This window comes from Buteo buteo, chromosome 22 (genome assembly GCF_964188355.1).
Source record: "Buteo buteo chromosome 22, bButBut1.hap1.1, whole genome shotgun sequence".
NCBI lineage: Eukaryota > Metazoa > Chordata > Aves > Accipitriformes > Accipitridae > Buteo > Buteo buteo.
The window spans coordinates 19,219,931-19,243,027 of NC_134192.1; the positions used below are offsets into that span (position 1 = coordinate 19,219,931).

Genomic DNA, 23,097 nt, shown 5'->3' on the forward strand with positions numbered 1-23,097 from the left:
ACAACCAAAACCACCAACCACAACTCACACTAATAAGTAAGTACAAAACTCCATGGCTACATGTCCGTAAGGCCCAAAAAGGTGTAATTAAGAATCTTCCACTTCCAGGATTCTCGGCAGTCTCGCAAATCTCTATGAACTAAGTGTAGCAACAGAAATTGATACAAAGTTTCTGCATAGGCACTACGGGTACCTCCAGGAAGACCTCACATGTTACATGCAGTGTCTCAGTTGCACTAGAACAGGTGAGTGCATAAAGAAAAGAAGGAAGTCATATTTGACAATATGAAGACGGCATATGGGTCTGCACCAATTGTCAGCAGTGTAAACAGGGAAAATAAGTACAGGAATTCTACTCTATGTACCTGAATTCTCAGGCTAAGCATATACACTGTTGCTATCTACATTTTATTTTTTGGGGTCGTCTGCAGACTAGCATTGCCTTTTATTTTGGGCTTAAATAGTTTCACTTTCAAATCTAATAACGTTGGTAATGGATACTTTAATGGTCTTTCTTGAAGAACAATGTATTAAAAAAAAGAAACAACCAGGATTCAGATAGTTGAGTGCCAACTATGTTTCATGTTTTGCTTGATAAGAAAGCTTATTTCAAAAGCTGTACCTTTAGTAAAATGCTAGTAGATTATAAGTGCATTGGAATAATTTCAAAAATCCTTTGATACACCCATGTAGCTTTCTGTACATATATTTGGTGCCTGTAAAAGTGCCAGATATACTTTATTAGACAAGAAGCCATCTGTCCAAGTAGTTGCTATTGTACTGGTATTGGGCAGAATTGCTTGTCAGTATCAGCATATTCTGTTCACTGCACCTACAGCAAGCAAATCAGTTGGTCTGGAAGAAAATTAGACAGTGTTTTTTTTCCCAGGAAAACAGACTGAGATCACTTGCTAAACTTCAATAGTCATTGGATCAGCTTCTAGGACTTAATTAAAAATGAACACAGAACAGCTCCTAGTGCAGTAAATGGATGGTTTAGATGCTTACTGTACTGGTTGCATGCCTGTTGGTTTTCTGCCAAGTGTGCTCCTCGGTACCATATTCAGCCCTGTATCTCTGCTGCTTGTTTTTCAGAAAAGCAATTGTTTTACTTCTGAGCTTGGCATTTTTAGGGAACTTGGGTTTTGCTTTTTGGTATAATATTATTGTGAAGCGCTTTTAAAACATTCTGGAACAGTTAAACTGGAAAAAACTATGTCAAAACAATTCTTGACATAGCAAGTACAGACTTTATCTGAATTTTATGCTTAGATACAAGCAGTGGATTTGAGCTCTTTGCTTTCAGTGTAGCAGCAGAAGAAAGCCAGTTTTGCTAGATAGCAATACTTCATGTGCATCAAATTGCTGTTCACCTTCCTTCCTTGTTCTGGGTTCTCCTGACTGCAAGCAGCTGATCTTTTCATTCAGACACATTGTGGAGCTACTCAGACTGAATGAAAGCTATTATAAAGCTACTGAGTTGGGTCAATTAAGAGTAGTGAGAATAGGCCTCCTCCTTTTACACCTCACCTCCTAAAGAGAGGCACTGTTTTTATTGTGACAAGGTTCATCTTCACTCTTACTGAAGAGTGGTCTTAGTTTGTTTTTACCCTTTTGTAGACGTGCAGCCCTTTTAACTACAATTATATGCTTTGAACCTGGGATTAATCTGTTGTTGAAACCTAGGTTTTCCTTTCAAGATGAGCAATAACCAGTTAACTTGATTTCAAAAGAACTCTGTCACTCTCAATCTGAAAAACGAAGCAGAAACTGCTTGAGAAAATTTTTCAGTACTTGTGCACAATGGTTTTTTTTCATTCCTGCTTACTTGCTTCTTATTTCACAGTGCATGCAAGTATAGCCTAATACCCCTGTACAAGTGACAGGCTCAATTTATATATACTTTTCTTACTGTTATATGCAGAAATAGTTTTGGGAAGATTCTTAACTGAGCATGCTGTTGGTTTTGTAAAACACCTCTTGCTCTTGTGGGTACACTAAACACTGCAGTAAGCATCACAGTGCATTTGACTTTCCCTCTGTTACCACTTGAGGAGAAGATAAAACTGGTAGAATGTATCTGTTTGCAGCACATTGATACACTTAAAAATAAAACAGAAGGCCATAGCAAGTTGCAAAAGTTGACATGAAGGCTATACTGTGAAGAGCTTCATTGGATAGTGGGCAGCTCCTTGAAAATGGAGTATTTTTCTTTAGATAAACTTTGAGGAAGTAAGGACGTGTATTTGCTTCATTTGGGTTGTTTTTCAAATAGTAAGAAAACCCCCAGAAAATACAACCAACCAAAACACAGCCCACAAAGGAACTGGCAGTGGAAGGGATGCAGTGAGCCAAAGAAGCAGCAATTACTTGTGAACATTATTCATTTTGTCTGTACCCAGCAGTCTTGGAACATATGGTCAACAGGGATCATGTTAACAACTTCTTAGAATAATGTTGTCTGGCTTCCGAGACACAGAATTCCTAGCAAAGAGCAAGTTACTTGATCAGAGTAGTATGTGATCCCTACATAAAAAAAAGTTGAGGATAATGTTACTTTCTCCACCCCCACCACCCCCACCCCAATAATAAATATGCAATACTAAAACTTGGAAAAATGAGGAATGTTGCTGCCATAGCAAGGAACTTAGGCTTTTCCTTGAAGAACAGAAATTCTAGATCAAGTAATATCTGCAGGCACGGACCATAATGTAACTCAATAGTCAAAGCAAAGTCAAAACTGAATTTATAGCTGCTGTGATACACACAAGGGCTTTCTGTTCCTTTTCCTCTTCTTTCCCCTTTATAATAGCTTCCTGAGAAGGTTATCTGTCCTTCAGGGAAGCAGGAAATGAAGCAGCATGTAAATAAAGGGGAAGTATGTTGTACCTAATAACGAGGAAGCCAATAGTATCATTTGACATCAGTACAGGTGAGATTTTCTGTTAAGAAGTAACAGGAATTCAGGAGGATTACAGATGCTTTTAACAGGTTATGGAGAATCTGTTATCTTCTGCTAAAGGAGAAAGTAAGCAAAAAAACATGGTTTATCATAATATTGAAGTGTGGCACGTGCTTAGGTTACCCATCAACACCCACATGAATTTCATAAAGGTTTTCCAATAAATTCACAAAACAACTGTTTTTAAATATAAAATGTTAACTGATGGAATTAATGCTTATCTTATAAGCCATTCAGGAATTAGTTTGAATCACAGAATACTGTAAACTAACCTTAATGAGTTTAGGAAGCCTGTCTTACCCACCCAAGCTTTTTCAGAAGTTCATTAATGCATTATTTGTAAAATATGAAAATTAAAGTTGTATATCTGGTTTACAGACGGAAATTTTACAAAAGTCTACAACTGTACTCTTTACCTTTCTAGTTTGGGAATGCCTTCATCAAGCTATAAATAAATTGGAGAATGAAAATGAAACTGCACTGCTGGAAGACAGTGGAATAATAAGAGAATGGAGAATTGTAAAGGTTAGACAGACTGCATCAGACATTGCCTGGTGTATTTCTAGCTCAGCCAAGAAATTACATGCTGAATCAAAAGGAGATTCCTCAGCTCACTTTCTTCTGTTGATGAGAATAAAGCAGTGGGAGATCCACTTGCCATGGAGGAGTGGAAAGGAGGAACTGAGGCAGTTCTAGTAAAGTGGATTGCCTGGGACCAACAGCTCTTGCTGCCCCATTATATAATAAGACCAAAAAAAAACCACAAAGAAAGAAGAATCTGGTTTTATGGGAATTAAGACTGGCAGCAGTACCAGAAATAAAGCACTGTACTAACACCAAAGTTAGGATAAAATCAGTTACTAGGTGTTTCAGTGTTGAAGCTTTGGTTGCAAATTCCTTCTCAAGTCTGAGATTATATAAATAATCTTTATTATTTATAAATATATATATTTATAAAATATATAAAATACCTTCTACTAATCCTTCATATTCATTAGTTCACTCAATCTGTGAGTGGCTAACGCTTTTATAAACAAAAACTTGCAATAATTATAAAAACACTCCTTATTGTATGAAAATTTTACTTCAGTGTATACAAAAATCAGATAGACATGCTACCATATGGCTTACAAATAGGGACAGACACAGACTAAAGGATCTCAGTTAATTTGAGTTCACATGTTAACTTTTCAACCTGGCCAGCTGACATGGGTTTACCCTTTGAGTTTCAGATTTTGTATTTAAACCTTTTGTTTTTAATGTACCCCCTAAATGTGGCTGGCATAAAAATTAAAATGTATATGGCATCAGTGTATATGCTTAGCCTGATATGTTGTTGTCTCTTTTCTGCTTTATGCAAATACTTACCTGTTCTAATGAACTGGAACACTACATGTAACTGCCTCAACTATTAATAACTGTCAAGTCCTCATCTACTCATGCACTCACACAATTACAAATGCAAACATCCAGCACAGTTCCATTATGAAGCCACAGTATTTTAGAATTTACTTCAATTTTATAGGCATAAAAATAATTCACAGCAGAAGAATATGAAGAACCAAAATGTAGACAGGAAAGCAGGAAACTATGCCGTATACTGTACAAGAACTAAGTACTTCTCTCTGCTGTTAGGCATCTAGAATCTAATGAATCTCATGTTGGCTTAGTATTGGTTCCTCACAAAGCTACACTCATTAGAAAAAAGAAAAAATACAAAACAGGCATCTTTAAAGGTCATACTCTAACAAGCATCATTAGTTCTTACTATATTAAGAAAGAATAATAGACTGCAAACTAACATTTTTCCTGACCAAAGTACTTATTTTGTCTTGTTCAACCATCCCTGAGAGACCAACATGAATTTACACAGAGCCACTTGTAAACACATAACTAGTTGTGACAGAAAGGTATCCTCAAGGACATTTAGGGTCTGTGGTTATTTCCTCTCATCTTCATGCCTAAATACGCATTATGATGTGTTTTTGTTTATGTGATTATATTGTTATATATTGTTTATATGTCCATACAGGACAAAGTTATTAACGTTTGACTAGCTAATCCCTGAACAAAGAAATGGGAGAGAATGAGCCTATGTACTTTCAAACCAACCTGCATTCACCAGTACCTTTACTGCAATTCCCTTGGCCTACATAGCCTAAAGTTACAGTTGCTGCTTTACTGGCTGTACAGCAATAGTACCATAGCTCCAAGTGTTGGGATTCTACAGTACTATTCCCCAACTGTCTCAAACTTAACTTTTTTTATTTAGAAATTTGTTCTAAACTACGAGGTAGCGCTGCCCTGAAAGTTTCACATTCCTCAAGCAAGTTCTCCTGTATTTATTCTCACATAAAAGTGTAAACTAAATATGTTAATTTGATTTTGTTATAAAGAGATAACTTTATATTTTCACTACAATTAGGAAAGCAGTAAGACTTAAGTGTGTTAAATAAAAAATACACACACACACAAAAATCACTGAGGAACAGGAGGCAGGATTCTTTCCAATTCTTTTTTAATCAGCTGGTAATTTTTACACTTACATTCTACACTTTCAAAACAAGCTTGAACACACAAAATATAAATTGAAGATATTTTCAGTAATAAAAACATGTTTCCATCTTTGATGTCCTCCATATCTGATAACACTATGCAAAGAACACTTACAAGGAGCAAACATACATCACACATTCAGGACACCTAATACTTTCTCCAATACCATCTTGCCTCCAATGATTTACTCTGATGATCACTAAAAGGTCCAAGAAGGGAACATTACAAGAAAGCCACCTGTCACATACATCACCTTGAACTTCCTCTTCTCTCATTCTCCCCCTCAAACAGTCTGAAATTAATACAAAAATATAGTTTCCTGTTTACACAGGAAGAGCCCATATCTATTAGAAACTCTTAAGAACATTTTTGTTTTATGTAACAGAGAAGGTGTGGTGATGTTGCAGTATGCACTACACCTTAAGACCAAATATAACCACACCCAGGTGGACTGAAGACCTTCAGTAGCTGTATCAAACCATACAAAATTTCCTATGTGTGCACTCGTTCAGGAACTGAACTTGCAAGGTATTTCTCTATTTCTATAAATTAGATGATTTCATGGTTTATATCATGATGTAGGTTACAATATCATTTAATTGCCCCAGCAGATCCTTTTCAGATCTGTCCATGTGCATAAAATGTGTTGCTTTTACACCATGTCGAACTAAACATCTATCATAAGATGGCTGAAAAGCAGACACAATCATAATTTAATAGTACTAGTGGATAAACTTTAGACAAACCAATAGAAAAAGGAGGAACACTAGTGTGCCATAACACTAGTCTTAGTAGTTCTAGCAAATAATAAAGGAGGGGTTTTGACTGGTTCAGTTTCATGATCTCATTTGTCCCTCTGCCACACAAACACTTATGGAGACTGCTTAAGCACACAGCGCTGCCTCAAAAAAAGCTGACACTTTAACTGTCACCCATTTTTCCCATACAATTAATTAATAGTTAACAAGTAGAATGTATTTGCCTTGCAGACTGTGTTAGTACTACTTTTGTCACGCAAGATTCTGCTTATCTACCTATTAGGAAGTTGTGCTTTAAAGTCGGAAACCTAGAGGTGCTCACTCCACCAATACTGTAGGAAAAAGCTACTTGATTTACAAGATCCTAAGTAAAAGATCAGTTTGATAAAAAAATAACATGCAAGTTTAACACAAGTTAGCTTTGCCTACCTGCAACTTTATAAATTGCTACACAAATACTAAAGAAAGTCTTTCAACTGTTAATCTTCTCTCAAAATTATCCGTTCTACCACCATAACCCTTTATAATGACAAACTTATTTCTGCCAAAATAGTTACTAAATGTTTAAAAAAAAAAACTGAACATAAAGAATGACCATGATACATAAGTTGCAAGGAACTGCGTAAAAACATTCATTTTAGTAATTTCCTAACTTCTTGTGGTTTTAAGGCTGAACAAGTAAACTGATGAATAACCAACTGAAATTGTCAGTTGCTTCAGCAGCAACCGCCATCTCTTATTCTACTTTACCTCTAAATTTGAACAGGGATTAACAGAATTAGAGGAAAATTATTAGCCATTATTGCTTACCTCTAAAGAACTGCAACTGATGCAGAAAAGATGAAGTCATCTTGTAACCCACCCAACGTTTTTAAGCCTATCTTTTCCTTCTACCGGGTCATCAGCAATCACAGTATCATTAGCATGCTTTACAGGCTATTTGTAATAAAAAAACAAAAGTTCATCCTCAATAACTTGGGTATTCAGCACCACAATGCTTAAAATCTCAGAAAAAAAATCACTTCTATTTGATATGCACACTGTCAATTCTCACTGTAATTGTCTTTCACATTGCCTAGGTGGAATCTGCTTTGTTTGCAAAGCTTCCTGTATTGTACAGAGTTAGCTCTACAGTTTTGTCTTACAAGTAGTAGTCCAGGAAGTTTAAATACCACAAGCAGATAGGCTTATCATTGTATCTATCAGCTCGTTTAAACAGTGTCAGTATCAATTCACATTAAAAGCTAAAGCATTTACCTAAACACCAGCACCAAGCATGCCCTACTCTACCATCATCAGTATATATATATATAATCAGAAGTAGAATCAGTATACTTTTCAGCAACAGAACCAAATTTTCCCAAGACATCAATTTTACTCTTCAATAATGGTTGCACCCTAACTTACTTCCCTTGCTAGAATATCTTGACTTTGAACTAATAAGAACAAGAGTCTTCTAAAACACAAGCATTTTGGTTCTCTTTTTCCTCAAGCATACACTGGAAGCAAGAAACCTCTGCAGGCATCCACTGATTTTACTCAGACACTGTGATCTCAAATGTAATACATTTTATTCATTTGCCAAAATTCTCTGCTCAACCTGACTCATAGTTCACGTATGCAGTATATAGACATCTAAGCAAGTCATGTGTAAAAGCACATTAACTCTCTACAGGAGAATGACATCAAACAGCCTTAGGAGTCAAAGTTGATGGTGTGAGGTAGGTCCTGGAGCACATAGCCAGTCTGACAGTGACTGATACACATAATTTAAAGCACTCATTAACTCCTGCATTGATATGGGCGGAGCAACGTAGCTGGGAAACATATCCTCCCAAACATACTCTGTTTACTTCTGTTTTAAATCTAATTGATAAAAGCTTTTATTCCACTGTTTGATGCTAGTTTATGGCATATTAGTCAGAATGTTGAGTTCACAGCTTTTGATTCATCTCAAAGCTCACAGGGTTTAACAGACTTCAGTACTAAGCATAAACAATTTTTGTTCTTAAAACAAAGTATGAGTTGCTCCTTGTTTGATGAATCACCAAATCCACTTGCTCTCCTTTATCCCTAGCAATATGTTTTTCATGTTATACAAGATCTGCTAATCCACTTTTTAAGACAGCATCACACTCAGATGACAATCCCTTTCAGAAATTTAGTTTGTACGTAAGTGGAGTATCTATCACTGAACAACTACCACACAAACCTGAAGTGAACTTCGGGGTAATGCAGAATGCTTTTAGCAAGGCACTAGTCACCATATGCACAGAAATATTTCTATTTATGCTAATACTACACTAACATGATATATTATTAACTGTAATTAAAAAAACACCCAAAAACCATTGGCCATATTAACTTCTAGTTAGCCAGTGTTTTAATAGTCAGGAAGCACCACAAATCCTGTTATAACACCTCTTTTCAAGTACTGATTCGTAGAATCACAGATGTTCGAAAGGATGTCATTCCTTTCTCAGTTTAGTCCAAACTCCTGTCCAAAAAGCAGGGTCAACACTGAATTTGAGCCAGCCTGCTGAAGGTTTTGTCCGGGTTTCCAGGTCTCGAAAACCTCCAAGGACAGGGATTCCAGTGTCTCTGGTCAGCCAACGCTTAATCATCCTTCAAATTATTTTCTTCCCTTTACACTCAGTCTCCCCTCCAAAAACCTCTCCTGCTGCTTTTTAGGACCTCTGTCTCCTGTGAACTTCTGTAAAAAGCCTGGCTTCAACTTCTCAGCTAAACAGATGAACAACTTGATAAGACTTTGGGTTCAGCTAAGCTACAATAGCTATGTCAAATCAGACCTGATACTTTCAAGCACTTTTATTTCCTAGGTACCCAACAGAATTATATACTTCACATGTGATACTGAAGTGTTAAGGAGACCAAACAACATCTAAGTTAAGGATTAACAAGCATTGCAAACCCAGCAATCTCCCTGACAACCTTAATTTAGTCTGTTTCCCCTAGTATAACAAGCATACTTTTAAACAAGCAAAACAAGCACATTGCCAAACCCAGTTAAGAATGTAACTGCTCATTGCCATCTCATGCCAGCCTATTCTCAGGGCTGGCATGAGATCAGATGATTGTTTGCCAAAACAATTAAATTTTTTTCTGCCCATTTCATTGTAAACAAAAATAATGACAAAAACACCAGGCACTCATTCCCACCTCCAGTCCTTGTGCCAGCAAAAAATGAGGGAAAAAAAATTAAATCAGAGCTCTTTCACAGCTGTGATGTGTCAAGGTGCTCACAAGACATTAAATTAAAAAAAATACTCCCATTTACACACTACTAGTACAAAAACTGTAACTAAAGTCTCAATGTACAGTTCTGTCACATTCAACAAATTATATGAAACTTGAATGACTCTCAAACTGACCTAAAGCAGAAAAGAATTTAATTAGTAGTTCTAATACAGCTTCAATTATTTGTGTGCTTACATACGCATCAATTATCTCACAGAAAAATACTTTAAACCATCATTTTCTTTTCTAGTATAGATCCTCTCTTGATAGCCTAGTCTTACTTCCTGTCAATCAGGAATAAATGTCATTGATCAGGCTTCAGTTCTTACACAAAAAAAAAAAAAAAACAAAAACAAAAAAACCGAAAAAAAAACATCAAACCACTATGCTTCTGCAGGCCAAGCACCATTGCCCACCTTTTACTTTCAGACGGAAAGCATGGGGAAACAAAAAACTTTTACCTTCTTCTTGTAGAGCCTCCCTTCCCCCAAAATAGTGACTTCAGCTTTCCCAGCTCCCTGTCACCTAGAGCCATTTTTAGTCTATCATATAAAAGTTATTCCCCTAGACCTCTTCCCAATGACTTGCCTAATTTCAGCTGCTATGCCAGAAGCTAAAAATAAATCCTCTGTTATATGTAGTTGCATACCCTCGCCCACTAAGCCCTTGTTCAGCACTCCACTTGACATGTGAAATAAGTTCTGGAAAAGACACACTCGCTCCTCTCAGCACACTGTAAAGTTCCTTGAATTATACACAACAAAGTGACAGAGTGCAGGTTGATTCATCTGTATAACTCTACTGAAACTTGATGAATTGTAAGTTACGAAGCTGAACCAAGAAAATCTCCAGACCAAACTCTGAGAAACTTTGTATACAGACTCTGTGACAACTTAACACTGGCACAAATAGTGTGGCTTCTCTTAGAGAAGTCCCAAACATACCTTCATCTTATTTGCACAGTGAAGAGAACAGGGATGAGGTACAAGTAAAGTTGCTCTCTGAGTCCCTAAAGGTACTGCTAGCCTCAGTAGAACCAATTCCTCATTCAAAATTCAAGCCAGCAAAATTTAGTAAGATCATTCTCCTATATAATGAATGAAGCCTTTCCCTGTTTACAGTCTTATTCTTCCCTCACAAACCCATGGCAGTAATTGATAAATCTGGATGCCCACTCATACCACCTCAACTTAAAACACACCTGAATACCATCCCTTTTCTTCCTTAGAGGTAAATTCCTCTTGATGTCAGTTTTATACACTGTTTGTGTACATCATGTCCAGAATGCCTACTTTCCCATTCAACCCATTCACTCAATTATACCATCAGAGGCTAGTTACTTTATCTCAGGGTAAAACTATCTTTCAGAAGGTAACTGATTCAAGCAACATACCACTACTGTGATTACTGTTGCTGCTGGACTGTAATCATCCCCTCAAGAAACAAAAGCATACGACTGCATATGAAGTCAAATATTAACATAATCTACTTTTTTCCATTAAATGTAACAATAAAAGTCTACTCTAATGATTCTAGAATAACTGAAAAGAACATGCAATGGAAATAGTTGTCCTGTTCAATCCAATTTTGAGCTCATTTCAGTATGATTTTTTAAATTATCTATTTCTTTCAGAACGAAGTCTTCTCCTCTGCTAGAGCAAAATTCAAATTTGTACCCACAGCTTCCAATAGAAGCACTGTCCTGTGTGATTTTTAAATCACTTCCCTGCAGGCATCTTCAAGCAGCCTTCCTAGCTACTTCAGCTAGGAAATAGTAAAGGTAGTATAAACATAAACAAACATCTTGTTTACATGAAGAAGTTTATTTATATTTATCCCGAGCAAGGAAGTATGAGTTTGTTTCCAATAAAACCATAAAACAAAATAAGACATCATATTTGGTTACCTTTTGCTAAGATATACATGGTCACTTAATACAAGGACACTTCAAGTTACTCAGTATTCCGGTTTTCTATCATCCTTCTAAATAACTGTAACTTTCAGTAACTTTTCAATGCCTCATGTGTTATAAATTTAACATCTTCCCCAGATGTATTCTAACTTAGTTTTCAGTGACCAAAAAAAACCCCCACACTTCCCAGGTTGATCAGCCAAAGGCTCTACTGCACTCTAATTGATGAAAGGAACACAAGGTGGGAGCGCTTACGTATTGCCTTAGTTTTACTACTACCTGTGAAAATCCTTGCACAGATTAAATAAAGTTTATAACTAGCACTCTATTCAATAAGAAGAGTCAGGTAAGTTTTAAGTGTCGGCTACACTGCTGCTCTTGAAAATCCATCAGACAACAGAGCTAAAAAGAGCTGATTCAAAGTTAAAACAAGTAAGTGTAAAAGATGTAAACAATTAAAAGTAAACACTGTCATATTAACTGGTTTTGCTGCTACTGCATTTATAAAGGGAGATGCAATCAAGTGCTGTTGGCTTTGAAATGTACCTATATTGCAAGTTATCAGGTCTGTAAACAGAAATAGCCTCTTTTAAATCAAAAGGCATAGGCATAATGAACAAAGTCCACAGTCCTAAAGAGGATTTGTGTGCTCAAAAGCTTGCCAGATCTTTCCAAAAAGACTGGACAACATCCAAACTTTAAAGTTATTTCCACATTAAGTCAGAAGTTCACTCGGGAAGCACATCGTTTGCATCATAAGCACCCATGTTCTGGATGCTTCAACACAGACAGAAAAAAAAATAAACCAAACAAATAACCCTGTGATCTTTCACTCCTAAGGTGAGCTGAACAGAGGTTACACCAATAGGCCCTGCTAAAAGAACAGCGTTGGAAGGGCACCCCTCCCCAGAGGGACGGCCCGGGCAGCCCCCCGTATCACCCCCCTCACGGAAAACACGGGAATTCCCGGCTCCTGTCAGCGACCACCCCCGGCGCGTTACCACAGCGAGGCCCTCAGCGCGCCGCACGCCCCCCTCCAGCTGTCACCTCCCTCTTCCAAAGAGCACCCAAAAACCGTCACGGAAACTCACAAGATTTATTTCTTGTTTTTTAAAAAAAGGAGACTTTAATTCCCTCAGGCCCGGCCGCACGCCCCTCCGCCCCAGATCCTCTCCTGGGGAAGCAACAGGGCGGCATCCGAGCCTCCTCCTCCTCCTCCCCCGCCTTCCTCCCCGTCCCCAGGCCGTCCCCTGCCCCCCTCCCAGCCCCACAGCTCGCTCACCAGCTTGGGCTTGTTCCGACTCTCCTCTTCCGCGGCGCGCCCACTCCGCTTCGGGTTCATCCTGCCAGAGCTCAGGGGCTCCTCACCGCCGCCAGCGCCCGGAGCCGCCTGACCCTCCATCCTCCCCCCCCCCAGGCTCTGCGCCCCAGCAAAGAAACGCGCTCTCTCACCGGGGGCTGTACGCTCAGGGCCCCATAGGACCGACACGCACCACCGGGCGTCTCCCCGTCCCCTCCCCGCCGCAGACCGGAGCCGAAGCAGCTCCCGGTCCTGCTGCCGCCCCGCCGCCTCCTCCCAATCCACCGCCTCAGAGACGCCGAACGCCTCCACGCATGCGCGCCGGCCGGCCGGCCTCACCGCGCCTGTGCCGGGGCGGTGCGCGTGCGCCGCTGAGGGAAGCGGGGGCAGCGGGGACGCCGCCCCGAGGGCGGGAGCTGAGGGAGGCCGGGGGTGGCCGTGTGGGGAAATGGCGGAGCTCGGGGGTTTATGAGCAGAAACGCCCGCTAGAAAAGCGAACCGTGAAACGGAACTGAGCGGTCTTGCTTTTGGCAGCACGCAGCCGGCGTGTAAGTGGATTTGGCGCCAGGGCTCCCGGCTGAGTCGTTCCTCAGGTGGCTGGGAGGAGGGCAGGCCGAGACTGGTGCTGCCTGGCCGTCTCCTTTCAGACGGAGTTCACCGGTCCGTGGGCCGCCAGGGAGCTGAGGCGGCCGGAGCCGGCGGTGGGAGTACGGGCCTTCGAGAAAAGCCTTGTCTCCTTCTCCTCTTCTTCACGCAGAGCTGCTGGGCCCCTGTGAGGAGTGCCCGGGCACTTCACACACGGAGGGTTTCCTAATGAGGTGGCTCTGACTTAAGTGTGTTTCCCTGTATTTTATTTTGGAAACACACGACAGGCAAGGGATAACTGTTGTGTTTTTACTAAAATTGAACTATTGTTACCCCAAACAAAAGACTTAATCTTTTCTCTCTCGGATTTGAGAACTCCAGTCCCCAATATCTGACTCGTCTACATGTGCTCATGGTTAATGAAAAATTGCTTAAACCGTTTCTGTGGATTAGAGTATCCTTTTGGCTGAGCCTCACTGTACAAACTGAAGGTCTGTCAGCGTGGATGTATTGGTGTGGATAGTGGAAACAAGGATCACATGTCTGATTATTAGAGGGCTCATGTTGATAGATGTCTTTGTATTAATATAATCGTTATTTTTAAAAGAAAAATGCACATTTTGTGTTAGTATAGGTGAATCTATGCTAGTTCAGTTATACTGAGAAAACAGTCATGAAAACAATCATGATCTGTTGTTTTGGTGGGACAAGGGCAATCCACAATCTTTGGAGTCCAAATTTAGATGCAAATGTAATTACTTGATTGCCCTCTAGAAAAGGGTCCCACAGTGGGCTTGTTCTTTTAAAAAGGCAAGTGAGACCAATACAGTGAATTTTCCCCATCTTTGTGTAATACACACATAGTTAAAGCATGCCTGAGATTCTTGTAGCTGTCTGCATTTCTTGTGACTCCCTGAGGCTTTCCAGAGTACTGGATGAAATAATATTTTTTAAAAAAATCCCAACAGTGAAAACTTGTTGATAAAATCTGACAATACCAGCTTTCAAATAAAATGACAGCTCTAAAACTTGCAGGAGCCTTAAAATCAGAGTAGAATCTTTGCAGCAGAAGTTAGTAGGTTATAAAAAAGTGCAGCTCTGTCAAGCTGCTCAGTTCTAAACTTTCCTTCGGCTTGCACCTCTTCTTTTTAGTACAAGTATTCCTTTTATTTAATCTTGCTGATTTTAACAGTGAGTATTTGGGCACAGTTTATGCTATCTTAACCACACATAACTTCGGAATTATGAAATTAACAAAGTAATCATTAATTTAATCGCTTGTTTGCAGTGACAAGCAATGTAACGTTATTTCCAACTACATCAGTTTATAATTTACAGTGCATCATTCTACAGCAACAGTTTAACAACAATTTGCCAGTTTCAGTTAAAAAGAAATGCTCAGATCTCTTTTTTTCTTCTCTTCAGTTAGCCCTAATGGCCATTTTGTTCTTCTGTGCTGTCTTTATTTGTCTGTATTAAGCAGCACCCATAACTGGAGCAGAAATGTCAGTCATTCCAGAGTCAGAGAAAATAATTTCCAACCGCCTGACATCTCTGTGCACAAATTTAAGGGTTTTCAATCCAAACTCTGTAGCACTATTTGTTCAGCGTAACTCTTAAGTGCTCAAGAGCTTTTTTTACCCAAATTTTCTGAATTTGCCACAGTACTACTTATACTGCTTTAGCCAAGTCTTCTTCAGTAAACCTTTTACATTGGACTGACCTGTAAGCTTCAAGAGCAGCAGGCAGAACAGTACAAAAATACGTTACAGTGTGAGTGAAAACAACCGCACATGGCAGAACTCAAGAAAATTGAAGAAATGTACGTTCAGGCATTGAGTTAATTTAGTTTTTGATGGAATAAAACTCAAATCACATTCACGATCTTAGGCAAAACAGAAAAAGAAGTACTGAAGTCAGGTTAGGGAATATGCACCTTATGCATTGAATATGCATTGGAAAGAAAACACAAAACATTTACTATTTTTAGTGCCGGTATGCAATAATAACTGTACCCTTGTCTAAGGGATGGAAAAAAGATATGCAACCGTCAGGCTATAGCTACATCATATGATGAAATAGCTACCCCACAAGTATTCTTAGTTCCTCTTTTCCTCCTGCTGTTTGCCTGCTCTCCTGGGACAAATGGCTGGTTGGTTAGCACAGTTATTGTCACTTTTTTTTAACTTTTGTTTAACTTTTTTTATAAACTCTTCAGGCAATTCTAAGCAAAAGGAGCGAGGTGAAATAATGCAACTATCCCAATTAGGAAAATTTAAATGGAAAAGCCCCTCCACACCAAAACAAAAAAGAAAACAGAAAACCACAACTCTGCTTAAGGCAACCAGACAAACCTCAGATCACTTTGGCAGTCAGTTTGCAATGCAGTATTTTGGCCCGTCTCCGAGAGCAACATAGTATGGCCTGAGGGTGGAAACTAGTAGTTGTACAAACTGTTCTTAACTTGGCTTCATCTTTGAAGAAAATGTATTTTAAAACTATGCATTTTACAAAAATCACTTCACAACATGAAAAACATGTAACTACAAAAGGCCACTTCTATGTAGATGCTAACATTTCGCCTTGTAGTTTCATGTGTAATCAGAGTCACATTCAGTCACATAACCGCAACAGCTAACAGTGACAGAAAACTGCATATGTGCATCTGTAAAAAAAATCTTACAGCAAAATGATCATAGACTGATAGGCATGTGATATTTTGAGCTTCCCCAAAACATGCACTATTTTATATCTGAATTTGAATGCAATAATAGGCTTTTGAAGAAGACTGGCTGACCCAGCAATATAAGAACTTACTGCTCTAGCACCCTCCCTCTAAACATGTAAAAAATACAATCATGCAAGGTTCCAGAAGACACATACTCCAAGTATATCTGAAAAAGAAAAGGGTTCTGGGTTTATGAGATTTTATAAATTCAGTGATAGAATTTCCATTTAGCTGAGAAGGCATAGGCTTCTGCTTAATAGCAGCAGTTCTAAAACAGCAGTAGTCAACTGGTCACCAAACCAACTATTCAGATTTCAGTCCTTGAGAAATGTTCTATTCTTCAGGTTTCTAGTATTGAAGAAGAAAGTTAATAACGTTGAAGTCTTTGTTCTAACTGCACTGGGGGAAAGAAAAAAAAAAAAAGGAATTCTTCTGTATACTACCATGAGAGAAAACACAGTATTTAACTTAACCACAAACAGGAAGCATGCTGCTAAGTCACCCAGTAGTACATTCCCCAGCTTTTCATCCAGAAATTCTGTGTCATTAGCACAACCGCTCTACTACAGAAAACATACCACAATCCTTCCATTACTCCTGTTGAGCTGTAAACTTCCTTCAAATTGTTTTGTCTCTCTTCCCAATCAGTATCATCACCTCAGTCAGTTTTCACTTTCCTGCCCCTCTTCCCTTTTTGCAGTTTTAGTTGGAATCTATTTACATTTAGGAATTTAAAAAATCCCCAAATTTATCTTCAGAAGGAAGTCAGTCTACGATTTTTTGCAGTGCATGAGAATGTGGTAAATAATAAGAAGAAAATCACAGGGTATATAGTTTATCTTAACAGGTAGGAAAATAGGATTAGAAGTATTAACTACTAAGCAATGAAATCAATGAAGAGCATTATTTGCATGTGAATAGATATTCCCCACTGACAAAATAACCTCACTTTCTAAAAAATACTCCCTTTGACTACTTAATAAATATGATCTATTTGCGAACCTAAATCCAGAGAATATCCACTCACTGATAAGATAATGCCAAGAAATACTTGTTTGCTAAAGCTTTGTTTAATCTAAAGCAGTAATTTCCTGGTCTGTTAGAGGCAAAAATTGTACATTCTGTAGTGTTTCTGTAAATTAAGTCACAAGAAGTTACTATCATATTTATACAAAATTTGTTAGTGATTTGAAGGTACATTAAAACATTCTATATTAACCATTAAAACAAAGGGACATTTCACGTTACAGTCATGAACAGTATCACAAATGGTAATTAAAAGCACAGCTAATTCTGAACATTTCTATAGATGGATAAGGATTACAGCTTCAGCAAGGTTAATTTTCTATGGCTACAGCTACATTTTGTTTTTAACCAGTAATGAGATGGCTGCTCAACAGTTCACTTATTAGGCTATAAACTTTTCAATTTTAAGTCAACTTACACATTGTTGTACTTATTTATAGGAAGAGGAAGCTGACAGCTTCCCACCTATTGTTTAAAATAAGTGTTCATGTTGCATATGTTAGTGAGGTAATTATCTCTGTGGTCACAGCAGACCTATAGTTCAACTTTACTTACTATGTCTAGCTCTAATTTAAAACCTAAAGCACTGGTGCTAGATGAGGTATATAATTATTAAATGATACATTAAAATACAGGGGTCTACTTGTGTCAAGGCACTTTCTTCATTAAAGTGACTTATATAAATCCATAAATAAACTGAATAATGGTTTTAATCTGAACAAATCTTTAGTGATTTTAATTTACTCCAGGCCAGTCTCCTCTAATACTTAGGAATCAAAACATCGATATGCTTTTTAGGTTTATATTTTCCAATGTGTTACTTTTTTGTTGCAAGCATTTTCTGTTTTTGAAGCAGTTAACTAATTTAGGTGAATTCTGTTTTCACCATTTTCTGTGTTTTGACCACATAGTCTAAAATGCTAGATCACAACTAGGTTTCATCTTCTCCAAATGATTTTTTACTTTCAGGTTTTAACAGAACAGTAAGAAAACAGCATTCATGCCCCATTCATGTTTTCTATAAACAACACATGTATGAAAAAATTGCAGAGGATTACATCAGGGGATGATGTAAAAAAATAAGTAGGAAGAAATCCCTTTACTTGATTTTGGGCTTTTCCCACAGGAAAAACAAAACAAAACAAACAGCTAATACATGAAGCAGCTTATATACATGGTAATTAGTTAATAATTGATTTTCTTTTTTTCCCCCTTTGCTTTTAAAATACCAATCTGTAGTCTTACCTGGTACAAGATGTGGTTATTAGTGCAACTGTTATCTAAACTTTGCATCTAGCGGTAACTTCTCAATATTGCTGGCAAGCAAAATGCCTACTGCCTTTTTTTTTTTTTTTTTCCATAGAATGATCCTAATAGTAGCATACAGAACTTCTTGGGTTAGTACTTCTATTTTTTCACATTTTATGTTCCAGGACACAACTACTCTATGCGAATAAAAGACAGTTATGTTGTTATACTGAGTTTTCTTCCCAGCCTGGAAGAACTGGAGACAATCTATACAGAGAGAGAAAAGATGTAGTATTGCCACTAAATACTATGTCTCAGTTTTCAAACATACATTTAATATTACTTATATGTGCTACCTTACCATTTTTAACAATATAGTACATCTTTTTGTTTTAGAGTCAAATCCCAATAGTTCTTGTGGATTTAAATAGAGTATTCAAAGTCTTAGTAAAAGCTACTAAATTTTTACACTTTTTCTATCATCTGTAGTATTTTATACACCAAGCACCTATGTACTCTCTGTATCTGACAGTGTAATTCAGAGAGCATGTTCTATCATTACCTGTAGTTCAGCAGAAGGCCACAGAAAATATGTTTCTTCAGAATGTGGCATTGTTTTCCCCTCTAAGGGTACGCGGGGATTCTGTTTTCTCTTCTGCATATCTCCCTACAGACCGATGGCCAAGTTGCACAGCTTATCATGCTGTGGCATGTTCCCCAAAATGTTTAGAAAATGCTTTTTGATGTTCCTATCTCACAGCACAATTTACTTCTCAAACATAACTAAACAGTTCAATATAAACTCCTTTAATTTACTACTCCTTTTATTTACTGCGTGGGTTCCTGTGACCATATTCACCACTAGAGACCTTTCTATTTGTCTTGCCTTTCTACATCTTCACAGCTTTTCACAAAAACTAAATACCCTACTGCAGCCATTCTCTAGCAAACCCCTCACACATGGCTTGTAATTAATCCAGGGCTGGTCAGAACAGGACAGAACTGAACTGGTTATTTAATGGTGAGGCTGGGCTACATGGTAACTTTCCTACTTTGTTTATTTTGTCTACAAAGAAAGCTGTATCATAAGCAAATAGTGTTTATAATTTCTCTAAGTGATATGAAAGCTTAGTAAATAGTAATTCTACAGTACAGGAAATTAATCAGTGGAATAGTTTTAAATGTATCTTGCCATAGCCCATACTCCAACGCGTAGGTTTCTGGGTTGAATTAAGAAGTTCATTTTGATGGAAGTATACACATTTAAGGCATTAGTAGATGCTAATGAAGAGCTTCCAGTAGATGAACAAAAATTGGCCTGTTTAAAGCTAAAGATCATGTTAAGAAATCTTTGTTCAAATTGTGCAGTAGAAGAATTAAGTAAAAATCATGGAATTTTCACCCATAGTAATTGCTTGTCCAACATATTAATAATACTTTCCCTTGCTAGAAAGAGTTGTTTCTTTTTTTTTTTTTTTAACTGTTCTTGTCCTTGGGTGTAGCACATATTGTTTATTGGTGGTATATACACTGTATGAAGGGATTACCGTCACCAGGTCTGCATCAAGGCTTTTTTCATAGCTATGCTAACTCCACTAAAGACCATTTTGGGGGAGAATGGTGGGACACATTTTAAAGGTGTGTCCTTTTACATGAGCTAACAGTGGGATTATTTAAACAGCTTCTTTAAAGGGAGGTAAGCTAGTTATATGATGCAATTATTTAGTAGGTAAACTAATACTGTTTTATTATATAATTTCTTCATGGTATTTAAAGGATTTACTTAGTTAAATATCTCGAAAAGCAGGTATTGCAACTTCGAGGAATGAGAAAAATTACCATGAGCAGGAAGGTATTTGGTGTACTCCCTATATTGGTTTTGGTTCACTTAATATTTGTGTTTCACTTGTAAGAATCTTTAATAACTACCACTGAAATAAACTGTATGTCTAGCTTTTCTGATGGAAAAACCTAGCTCTGAAGTCTAATGTGCTTCCTTGTCATCTTGTACAGTTCTAGCAAGATGGTGTTGCGTGAGACTTACAGAAAAAAAGTATCTTCTCTTGTTCTACATTTTTGGTTTGTTCTGAATTATTCTTTCTTTTGTGTCTGTTAATTCCTTAAATATTACTTACAGTGAACTTACTTGTGAAAAGCAAATTTCTGGAACACGTAATCTAAATTCTTTGCTTGTCTACTTAGTCCTCTTTATAAATGAATGAAGATGGAGTGTGGTAAAATAATAACACCAGTAAGAAGCAAGATTAACTCTGATCTTATCCTGCACATGCACAATTGTATGTTTTTAGTCAGACAAATAGCTGAAGATGAGTTTGAGGCTTAGCCCAAGAGAATGTGATTTTTCACATGATGAGAACACACATTAGACTTCATTTAGTTTAAGAGGAAGTGACTCTTAGGGTAGTGAGTGGTATTTATTTCCCTCTCTTTATCCGCATGCAAAGTATTTGTTCAGTAACCTTATGTGATACAAAATTAATACATTAAAAAAATATATAGTTTTCTGCCAGATTAGTCTACCGAGCTAATTCATTTGTCTGTAGTATCCCTAGCTCTGACATAAGGAATAGGGGACAAATAGGGCCATGAGAGATTACCAGACTAACAGTAATATAATACCAAATCCTCATTACTCTCACCTTTAACTCTCCACTAAAAGTGCTCTGATTCATGAGATGTGACAGTTTATACTGTGACAATTGGCAAGATTTTTATCCTTTCCTGTCTACCACATTGACTTAGAGAAGAATACTGTCTGCTTTCAGGCTGCAACAATTCACAGCCATGTGTTTTAAGATCAATTGAAATTGTGCAAAAAGAGGAAGGTCTATAGGCTGGGGGCAAGTTAAGCTTGTCAGCCAGATCAGTGTATATTATTGCCCATTTCTGGGTCAGAACCATTTGGCATTGTGTTCTCTGGTGAATCCTCAGTGATGGGAGTATGAATACAAAGCTACCAAAACAAAACACTCTCCGACATATACCTCTCTAGAGGAACATGAGCACAAGCATGTGACAGATGCTTGTTCCATTGCTTAATGCATTATAGGAAGGTGACACAATGCTACAATCATAAGGACAGTGCAAGAACTGCAGGTTTCTTGTGTAGAAGAATATAGGTTCAGTTTACAGGAATAATTACTATCCAGTTTTTTAAAAATTATTTTTCTGCCAATCTTACAATTTCAGAATAGAAATGGTACAGAAATCTGTGGATGAAATTAGCCAGGGAGAAGACAGCAGGAGGAAAGAGTTAAAGTCCAGAGACTGCATAGACAGCTGGAGAGAGGTGAGACTATCCAACAGAGTGTTTGAAAGAGAATCAGGAGCAGTAACAGGAAGCTAAGAGAGGGCAGTGAGGTAGCTATGTAGTCAGCTGCCAAAGGTGTCTAATGGCGCAAGAAAGGTCAGGGTTTCCCAATTTGGCTAGAAGGTCATTCCAGACTTTACGGAGGATAGTTTCACTGCAGCCTAAGGAAGGAGTGGAACTGGCATGGAGCTCCATGGCCACTGTCTCTGCTGGAATTTGTGTCTCTGCTGGAATTTGGGGTTCTGTGGTCTAAATCATGCTTATGTCTTGGGGAAATTTGTCTCTTTAAATCCTCCAAGGACTTTTGAGCCTCCCATCCCCTTATTAAGGAAATAGTTTTAGCAACTATTTTAGCAACTAGTGACTGCTTATGTGTAGGTAATAGTTCAGTTAGTTCTGGAGTCTTTGCTGTGAAGTGCTTGCTTACTTTGCCTTTTCTATGTATAGTTCTTATAGTTATACTAATGGAAAGTTATTAGTTGGAAGTTGCTTCAAATTTTATTTGAACTTTGGTTTCACTTCAAAAAGTCACCACTGCCATAAAAAGAATTTTTTTTCAGTTCCTGCCTGTTACCCTTTCCCATCTCCTGGTGCTCCCTTTGTGTACGCCAAACATTCACGTGACTGTTCTTCCGTGGATTGCAAAAGTGATCTGGGTTAAATTTTACCTTATTTAAGAACAGTTGGTTTTAACTTAGTTCAGTTCATTGATCCTGCCTATCATGCAGTCTCAGAAATACCTACATTGGTACAAGATGGAAGATAGGTAAGAGGGCAATGTAAAACCCCTTCACCCTTCAGCTGTTGCTTTCAGGAATCCAACTCCCTGCCCTGATCTGTTCCAGCTGCGTCATCTTGGCTCCAGCTGCTGAGGAAATTGCTAAATTTTGAGGAACAGCTATGAGAAGGCCTGTAAAACAGAGCCATGTGAGGTGAAGAAGCAAAATTATAGGCTGAGGTAGGCCTTTTGGTGGGTTAAGGCTTGAAAAGGGAAAATACTGACATCAAAACATATGAAATTCTAACTGAAAACGTTAGGGACTTAATGAAAGATAGCCCTCTAACAATAGTAAGGCTGTATTGCTCCAGCCAGTGAAAGCTAATTTTTATCTCCCTGGCTTTTGCTTGTTTGGCTAGAAAGGATTCTTTGGGTGTTTTCTTAGCCTGGTGAGTGTATTGTTCTTAATGAAATGACTTGTTCAATCCAAGCTATGTTTTATGTGTGTTAACTTCTAACTTACTGCTTTTTATTTTTAAGCTGCATACACATTTTGTTTGTGTAGTCTCTGTTCATGGCTGAAGGTGCCTAAAAAAGTGACCCAGGAAGTGATGGGGGGTATATTTTTGTAGTAGTATTGGCTTGTACTATGTAATTATAGAAGGGGATGTGCTTTGACTCACTTATATGGGAAGTATCAAGATACAGTACTTCT

The 23,097-nt window shown here is 38.0% G+C and overlaps 1 protein-coding gene across 5 annotated transcripts in view; it reads right to left on the reverse strand.

Moving 5' to 3' along the window:
• DIAPH2 (diaphanous related formin 2) overlaps positions 1 to 13,029 on the reverse strand; it is a 302,075-nt gene extending 289,046 nt beyond the window's left edge. For 3 of the 5 annotated variants that reach the window (XM_075054006.1, XM_075054005.1, XM_075054003.1), the window contains exon 1: positions 12,729 to 13,024. In XM_075054006.1, the coding sequence (XP_074910107.1) occupies positions 12,729 to 12,848 (120 nt within the window). In that variant the 5' untranslated portion in view covers positions 12,849 to 13,024. Of the gene's footprint in view, positions 1 to 12,728 lie in introns of all 5 variants that reach the window. The other 2 variants (XM_075054004.1, XM_075054008.1) reach the window with 2 other exon arrangements.
• Between the last annotated feature and the right edge of the window lie 10,068 nt (positions 13,030 to 23,097).